The sequence below is a fragment of the Microtus oregoni genome, unplaced genomic scaffold (assembly GCF_018167655.1).
Source record: "Microtus oregoni isolate MIOR12 unplaced genomic scaffold, Mior012 000045F_ref0000178, whole genome shotgun sequence".
Lineage (NCBI taxonomy): Eukaryota > Metazoa > Chordata > Mammalia > Rodentia > Cricetidae > Microtus > Microtus oregoni.
In genome coordinates this window covers 15,506,984-15,516,546 of record NW_024543219.1, presented here as the reverse complement: position 1 = coordinate 15,516,546, position 9,563 = coordinate 15,506,984, and the positions used below count along the sequence as shown (strand labels likewise).

General features: G+C 39.1%; 1 protein-coding gene across 1 annotated transcript; it reads right to left on the bottom strand.

The window, feature by feature from the left end:
• Positions 1–5,989: 5,989 nt before the first annotated feature.
• LOC121434841 (protein IMPACT-like) lies at positions 5,990–7,433 on the bottom strand. Its single transcript, XM_041633801.1, has one exon. It carries the CDS (start codon positions 7,431–7,433, stop codon positions 6,480–6,482), a length of 954 nt encoding a protein of 317 aa, XP_041489735.1. The 3' UTR covers positions 5,990–6,479.
• Positions 7,434–9,563: the final 2,130 nt, after the last annotated feature.

The window sequence follows — 9,563 nt, the reverse complement described above, 5'->3', positions numbered from 1 at the left end:
GGGCACAGTCCCTGCCTTCCTGATGCAGTGGGCAGGATAGCCTTGCGGTAAATCATGTCGAAGGAAAATGCCAGTGACCACAGCGTACCATTTCAAAGATCATTAGGAACACTGTGTAGGACTTAGACATGCATTGTACCGTAAAGACGAGGAGACTTTGAAAATGCACAGAGCACAGCTCAGGTCCTTTCATGCACGAAACCCAGAGTTTCATCTCCAACAACAGGGAAATCCATTATTTGAGTTGCTATCTAATAGATAATGATGTTTGAAACATAATGTGTGTTTTCTTGATTGATGATTGACATGGGAGATGGGGAGGGCCCAGCCCAGTGTGGGTGATGCTACTATTAGGTAGGTGGTCCTAGAGTATTTCAGAAAACGAACTGAGCAGGCCAAGAGGAACAAACCAGAAAGAGCACTCCTCCATGGCCTCCACTTTGCTTCCCGCCTCCAAGTTCCCGCTTGAGTTCCTGCCCTGACTTTCCTCAGTGACGGAGCGTGAGTTGTTAGGTGAAGCAAACCCTTTCTTCTCTAAGTTGCCTTTGGTCATGATGTTTAGCACAGCCATAGAAACATTAACTGACACACTGACATCCATTATTTTTATTTATTTTTAAATATGTTTCATTTACTCTTGAACAATTTCTTACATGTATACTAAGTATCTTCAACATATACACCACCAATTCTTCCCAGTGCTGGGATTAAAGACATGTGCTACCATGCCTAGCTTCTCCTTTCTTATGTCCCCTGCAAATTTACATCTCAGTAAGAACAATATGTGTTGTAGTGGAAACGCTTGTTTGTCCCTGCCACCCGGATGCTTAGCCCAGAAATAATCACACAGGAACTGTATTCATTAAATCACTGTTTGGCCCATTAGCTCTAACTACTTATTGGCTAACTCTTACATCTTAATTTAACCCATTTCTATTAATCTGTGTATCACCATGAGGTCATAGCCTGCCAGCAAAGTTTCAGCACATCTGTCTCCAGTGGCAGATCCATGGTGTCTCTCTGACTCCACCTTTCTTTCTCCCAGCATTCAGTTCTGTCTTCCCTGCCTACCTAAGTTCTGCCCTATCAACAGGCCAAGGCAGTTTTTCTATTCATTAACCAATGTAACTACTTGGTTTGTTAACACTATAAATAATATTATATTAAAAGACACTTGATAAACAAGAAGGAGGAGGAGAAGAAAGCAGCACTGAGTTATGGGTATAAACACAAATATTTATATGATATTTAGAAGGTAGGTTGGTAACATATCCTTTTAGCAGAAGAAGAGGGGTGGGGTTTCCCCCTCACACACACACTAACCTTCCCAGGGCCTCTAACTTCTGGAACCACAGGTTTTGACCAGGATTACATCAGACATGAATTTGTTCCTATAGAGCAGACCTCAAATTCGATCAGAAAGTGGTTAGTTGGTCCCACATGACACCTATGCCACTACTGCACGAGCGAGCATAACTTGTCAACAGGCTGGTATTGTAACCTTCTGTTTTCATCACTGAAACTATTGATGACTCTTTGGATGTCTCTGGGGCCTCTCTAACCAATAGCACATAGGGAGCTACCCCATACCTGACCCTGAGAGTTTTATTAATAGCTCATACATTCGGAGGCAGGGGATACATTATCTATCCATGCAGAATGGACTCTATAGTCGGTCTTTTTTTTTTTTTAATTGGCTTATAGAAGCAAGATGGCAGTGACCAAACAGTGGCACAAGGGCATAGATGTTCAGGAAAAGAAGCCAAGAAGATACTGAGCAGCCAGCTAAGCAGGTGGCTGTGGCAGAAATGGTAGAGAAAGGAGACAGACTACATCATGGGGGCTCTGACCAAGAGTGGCATGGGGAAAGGAAGGAATGGATCCTCATCTTCTCCTCCAGAGGAATAAATAGCAGATCAAGACAGGCGGGGCATGACTGGAGAGTGCCAGCGCCTCTCTCTGACGCAGACACTAAGATGAAGCCTAAAGATAACATACTTGAGCTGTACAAGGCTTGTGAAATTAAAACTGCAATAAATGTATCTCTTTATCAAACTGACTCATCTACTAGTGCATTGATCTGATGATCAGAGATCTATTGATACATGATGTATTGATCATTGATGCATTTATTTGACACTGAGAAAAACAGGATCTCTGTATGTGGCTTTCAAATTTATCTCATGGGCCACCTGCCAAAAATTTTTTATTTCAAAACATTAATATGCATACCCTGGCTCAACTAAAGATGACCAGAAACTTAGAAATCCTTGCCCCCATTCGTCTTTTCACCCTGCTTTTGATGAATTGCCACACTGCGCTTTGTTAAAAGGCTCTCAGTTCAGATCCTTAGGAACCATAGCATCAGGCTTACTCTCACCATTTCGGATAACAGGATATGGCTTTAGAGTTTCCAGATTACAGAAGGTGTGGCTACACTGGAAATGAGGCCTCATTTTGTCTTAAATCTCACAAAGATTTTTCAGGGGAGATTTGGAGGGCCAAATCTCATTACCAGTCTCTAAACATGTGTCAGCATGGCCAAGGCCCATCACAGCGGCAGAGTGCTGATCTAAGGTCCTCATCAACAATACTGGGCAAGGTGATTCCTGCCTTAACCCCAGCACTTGGGGGACAGAGGCAGGTGAGTCTCTGAAAGCTTGAGGCCAGCCTGGTGTACATATACTGTTTGAGGACAGCCAGAGTTACATAGAGAAACTCTATCTTAGGGAAAAAAATGTTCATAAGCTAAGGAAGATAGATTGTTCCTCATGAACCCACTGAAGATGCCTCTGTTAGACCAGCAGAGGAAAAACCAATAGGAACACAGTGAGTAACACCAGAGCCAAGAGCAGATCTGAAATCAAAAAAGAAAGGGGTTTATCAGAGGTAGCAAGACACACGGCAGAAGACGAGGAAAGAGAGGATAAGATGAATCAGTGGACAATTAATTTTTCCATTTATTTTGTAGGCCCTGTGTAAATACTTTGGGTATTCAGGATTACCTTGTATCTATTTAGGGCACCATTTTTAAAATCTTAAAAATCTTCAAATTATGGGTCTTTTTCTAAATAAAACATCTCCAGAACTCAAATAAATAGACAGATGATAGATAGATAGATAGATAGATAGATAACAAAACAAAAAAATTGAAGCTTACAAAGTAATGGGTTTCCATAAGTTTTTTGTTTTTTTATTTTTTTAATACAACCAGGCTGACCTTGAGCTCCCTGCGTGGCCAAGGGTGGCTTGACCTTCCTCCTGGGTGGCGGGAACACAGATCTGGGCCTGCTCTGTCTGAGTTAGGCAAGCACTCTGCCAGCAGAGCTACAGCCTCAACCTCCTAAATTCTCTTAAAATATGCCCTGAAACACAAGCTTCTTTATGTATATATTTTGAGAATTCTGGAGAGAAAGTTTTCATATCTACAGCATATCCTGAGTACTAATGTACCTATTTCTTTGGTAACACTATTATTTTTTAAATGCTTGTAAACATATACTTTTCATAATAAATTATAACAATACCATGTTAATCATTTTGCCTACAGCATTCTGAAACACATTTTACTGAGTTGCCGTTCTTTTTTATTCATGATTTTTGATACTCTGAAATTTACATTTTATATATTGCCTACTAAAAACTGTATCTATTGTTTTCTTTGGATTCCCCCTCCCCATGGGTTAACATATTACAGATGCTTTCTTGTCTCATGAACACTTTAAATATTTCCCCCATATTTCCTTCAATAGTCGTTGTTAGGTGTTTTATTATAACTTACTTTCGATTCATAATCCCCTCTTCAATTTTCTGGAATCTAGAATGTGATATAGGAATCAGATTGAGGGGCTGGAGAGACGGCCCAGGGGTGAAGGGTGCGCACCCCTCTTGCAGAGGTCCTGCCGCTCTTGCCACATCCACAGCTCACAGTGGCTGCAATCCCAGCTCTAGGGTACCTGACATTATGTTCTGGCCTCCAAAGTCTCCTGCACACTGCACACGGTCTCATACAGATTTGTATGTGGAAATAATTAGCAAATAAATGTATTTTTAATGAATCATACTTAATTGTCCTGTTGTGTTCCAGATTCTTTTTTTTAAGCCATAGAAGAATATTTATTGATATGGGAAAATGTTAACAATATACTTCGATATGAAATGTACAGGATAAAAAACAGTATATATACTTTAATACCATTTTTATGGAAAGAAAAATAACCATATATACAAAATCATGCATAAGAAAAAAATAAGAACTGAATAGACCATTTATGGTTATCTCTTTAGTGAACTGGATGTGGTTAAAGCTTTCCCAATACACTGAACCTGCCCTGCACACAGTATCTGCTTCATCTGTTCTGTGATTGGTTTTAACTAATTTCCTCCCAGCAGCCTGTATCGAGGCACACAGACACCTCCTTATGCAGCTAATGCTATCTATGCCCATCAAAGTAGATGCTGCCTATATAACGGGAAGACCATGTTAACTAAAATAATACAGAGAACACCACAGCAGATGCCTGGCTACAGAAAGGTATTATTTGGAAAACTAGAAAATTCTCTACAAATGATTTTTCTCTATTTTAATAGAGAAAAATATGTTATCATTATTTTGTATTGATGGTAAGTGTTAACTATGTATTTTCTGGTATTAGAACTGAGGAATTTGGGAATTTGGGATATCTCCTCCCATCTGAAGAGAAGAAGGCTAAGGAGCCCAACCCACAAAACAGTTAGTAATCTTATAAAATTAAGAAAACAACATTTTTTAAGTGAAGGAAAATGAGGTCAGAGATATAAAAAAATGTTTTGTCTTCTGTAAACACTAATACATTTTAGACAAAACACCAGGGAATAAACTTAAAACCAGAATGCTGGAAAAATTACTCCTTCCGCCTGCAGCATAAATCTTAGTGCTTTTACCGCTTTTCACATGTCTGAAATGTCAAGACTGTGAAATTATCTTTAGCAAATAATGTTTAACTTCCGTAAGTTAATACATAGGATATACTCAGCATTTCATGGAAACAGAGGTTAAGTGCTCCAAATACACACATATAGGTCATCCTATAATTCTCGATAACTTACAACATTAAATAATGTTGAAAATAAGACTTCTGTCTCAGAACCCACTCTAGTGTAGAGCTGGGTCCTGGATTCCTATTTAAAATACCAAGTGAGGGTGTGGATCTTTCAAGGTTGAAGGGTAAAGAAAAACATCTGCCCAACCTGAAGTGCTCCACGTTCCAGTAACATCCCAAAGCTGCTTCCTAACTTCTTATCCCGTCCTTGGGAGTGAAGTCAAACAGCCTGTAATCACTTGATCAACTTAGTAATTGTTGGCATCCTGCCTGAAAGATAACAGCGCACAACTTACCTACATCTCAAAGGAAAACTCCCAGTCTTTTTCCTTACACGTAACATGCAAGTGAAAAAAAATTAAAGAAATAAAACACTTTTCAAAAGGGAGATTTGCCAAGAATTTGTAGACAAAAACTTCTTTTTCTAATGAAAAGATCTGTCCCTCCACCTCTCAGCAAAAACCACAGAACTAAAAGAGTCGAGCAAGTGTGCATCAAACTAGTCCAGTTCTCAGCCCACATCAGTGGCATTCTGCCACCTCTACCTTATTCTCTCAGCGTCCCTATGTCGGGCACAGCACAGGGAAGAGCACACAGAAGGCGCTTCCAGGTTGTCCAGCAACACTGTAATATTTCATCAACACACTTGCAGAATGGAAGAGCCCCAGAGACTTGGCTCACTATGTTCCACTACAGGAATTATAACAAAAGGCAGAAACTAAAAAAAAAAAATCACTATTTAAAATTTTACAAACTGTTGCGACCAATTTGCAACAATACTGAGGAATAACACTTGGCACATAATCACAGGTGAATACTTCTGGATGTCACTTCATCTGTCACTCATGATAAACACTTGGCACATAATCACAAATGAATACTTCTGGATTTTTACTTAATCTATTACTCCATGATAAACGCTACAAAATGAAACATGACAAGCTTGTGAAATCACAAGGAAAAGACTCTCCAAGATGTCAGTCATCAAGGAGCTCCCACTCTAATAAGCTACAGGGAGCACTAAAGCATGTTTACGCAACAGTATGGCGATTTCTACCACAAGAAACCAGGCATTAATGGTCATCTGAAGACACGTCTCCCCACCAAACGAAGGCACCTGACACTGAAGTGGACAGTCAGCTCAGGTACACCTCCGAGTTATAGGAAGTGGTAATTAAGCTTGTGTCAGTTCTTCTGCACAAGCCTGACACACATGGGAATAGATCCTAAATTCTCTATTTCCGGCAAATGATAGAACCAAAGAAGGAAACGTAGTATGCTGGTGTCCATGATGGTGGCTGACTCGAGCTATCATGTGTGTCAGCTTTGCGTGTTCATTAACCACTGTGGAATGTGTACATATGACTCGAAAACTAACATTTTATACAGTTTCAAGTATTAATGCTCACTCCTCTTCTTGTCTTTCTTTACTTTCTTCTTTCCCAAACTCTTAGAGGACTCCTCAGCTGAACTTGTGAAGTTCTTCTCTACCAGTATATTCCTGGCACAGTTGTTGATGTGTTTGAAACGATCAGGTCCTAGCAGAATTCCTCCATACCAACGGGATACCACCACCATGACATTCTTTACATTCAAAATCTCCATGAGATGAAGAAGACGGCCCCCAGCAGCTGTTTCTCCATCATCCTCACAGTCCTGTAAGAAGGTCTGCTTGTCCTCACAGTATATCCTATAGGCATAGATATTGTGGGTGGCACTGGCTATTTTCTTATTTTCATACAACTTGGCAAGAACCATTTTCACCTGCTGAGGACAGACTACGGGGGCCACATGTGCCTGAAAAGTGCTCCTTCGGTCTGTAATAGGAACGCCATGATCAACTGGAGGCAATTCTTCTATTTCTGGTACATGTTCACTGATGTTCAAGTTTAATGTTTGAACTGCATTTTCTCGCTGATACTGTACAATGAGGTTATTTTCACATCGAACATTTTTCTCTTCAGTTTTTTTCTTTACATCTGGGCCTGGCTCTGCCGTCTGGGCCTTCTGTATCAGAACATCTCTTATTTTCTCCACCCACAGGTAAAGAATACTTTCACCAATATTCTGCATATATATTTCCTCAAGGCTGTTTGACAAGTCTGCACGTTCTTGCCCTTTCAGCCAAGGAGCATTCAGCTGATAAACGGGCGGTGCTGTACCTGGGTACTCACTCGGTAAATTCACCTGCAAGCAAACTGTCCATTTGGGATCATCTATGTTATCGCTGATTCTAATACAAAATATTTTGGCAGAATCGTCAATGACACACCACTCCTCGCCATAAATGGCTGCCATTGCTTCAGTTTCCTCATTCTGCCTCTGGTCGATCCCTACGTCCCCCTCGGCCATGGGGTCCCTAGGAACAATCACACTAGCACTGCCCAGGTCGGAGAAAAACACGCAGGAAGCGGCCTCCGAACAGACCTATATCTGTGTTCCAGATTCTTAACCATCTTGTTCAACTCCATCACTTATCTGAATAATCTGCTTTTTACTTGTGTACTCTTGATGTCTTGATTTTTTATTCTGGATAATCTTTTCTGTAACATGGGTCAGTCAGGCACTTCTTGTTTTGGTAACAGACTTAAATGTAGTGATGGCATGTTCTGTGTTATTTGACATGGTTAGTCATTGGCCAAATGTGGTAATCAGGTGGGGCTAATGTGACTGAGAAACTGGAATTTTGATTTTACTAATTCACATTTAAATTTTAAAAACTTTTACAGAATTACTAATCAGAAAATTATAATTTTGGAATTGCATGTGTTCACAAATATGTTTTTCCTCTTGTTAATTTTATGATTTTAAATATAGCTCAAATATTTTCAGATAAAAGTTGGTGTTTAGGAGTTGGGGAGATGGCTCGGAGAGTAAATGAGCTTTCTGTGCAAATCTGAAGACCCGAGTTCAAGTTCCAGAACTACATACATCTGCAATCGCAGGTGGAAGATGGGGGGCAGCAGAGATACATGGCTCTTACACTCTGTAGCAGCCAAAACAGGATGGAAGAAGGGAACTGACTCCCAAACAATTGACTTCAGACCCATATACACATGCTGTGGCACAGGTCTACCTGCATGCACACACACACACACACACACACACACACACATGCACGCACACACACGAAATCTTTTTTAATTTTTTTAAAATTAGCATCTAAATTAAGATTTTCTGTAAGCATAAAAATAATGTAAAATATCTCAATAAGTTTTATACTACCAACATGTTAAAAAATGAATGTATTTTATATACTTAGGTTAAATAAAACACTCCATTAAAATCTCCTCCAGCTGTTCCTTTTACACTGTAAAGTAAAGCCACTGTTACCTCTAAATTACATATTTAGCTTACATTTTATTTCTATTGGAAATAGTTTAGTTTTTCTGTGTTTTTATTTTATTACTTTTATATTTATTTTTGTGTGTGCACCAGTTAAAGTATATAACTCCAAGCTAAGTTTAACTTTAGATAAAGCATAAGCATATCTATCTAGTGGCTTTGTTAGTCAGTGCCTGCTCTGAGATGGATACTTTGCATTGGTATGAATTTTGAGTTATTGATACAAATTCAAGATCAATTTTGTTTTATATATACAAATATATATCTTGTTATATATATATATATATATATATATATATATATATATTTCTGCTCTTGATTAAGGTATTTTGTTTGTGCAGCTCATTTAAAAATGTAATGTATAATTTAAAAATATATAGGTTAATAGACAATCATCTACAATAGTTAAGCTTGTAGTCATGTTTGTAAGATTTTCTAGATGGATAAATATGTATTTCAGATGGATAGGCATTCCTCAAACCTTTCAAAGACTACAAAATATGGCATTCAAAATGTTTAAAAATTTAGAAATTTTCATGACAGTGAGACACATCTGCTCCTGGCAGTACCAATCTACTTCATGGGGAAGATGGGCATTGAAGAGGCTCTTTATGGAATTGGTTAGCCATTTGGGCAAGAAACTGCTCTTGCCTGGACTGCTTGACTGAACTTGCAGGACCCACAGAGAAATGACTGCTGAACTTGCCTAAAGGTGAGACGATCCTTTGGGGTTCCTGCTTCATGAAAGAGTCTGCTAGGTATTCTTCAGGACACAGAAGAAAGTGACTGACAAACTGTCAATATAGGAGGAACTGTCTTTGAAATTTCCTGCTTCATGGAAAATTCTGCTGGATACTATGGGCCTGTAGGCTAAAGATGGATTCTCCAATGGTACAGAAGAACTTTGGGTGACTGTCCAGGCAGGGAGATGTCTCTGTCAATTCTAGAATTTTGGAAGTTGCTTACAATGCACTTCCTGTTTACTTAGGTAATATTATATCCTTCTGGAGTCTTTGATGGAGTTGAAGAATTTATAGTCATAGTTTTCCTTAGTTATGATAAAAGACAAAGTAGATATAAATATTGTAACTGTAATTCTTGCTTGATACCTGTTTTGTTACATGTAATTTTACTGTT

Excerpts from the sequence above, each read along its gene's own strand:
- LOC121434841 (XM_041633801.1), bottom strand. The coding sequence starts at position 7,433 with ATGGCCGAGGGGGACGTAGGGATCGACCAGAGGCAGAATGAGGAAACT.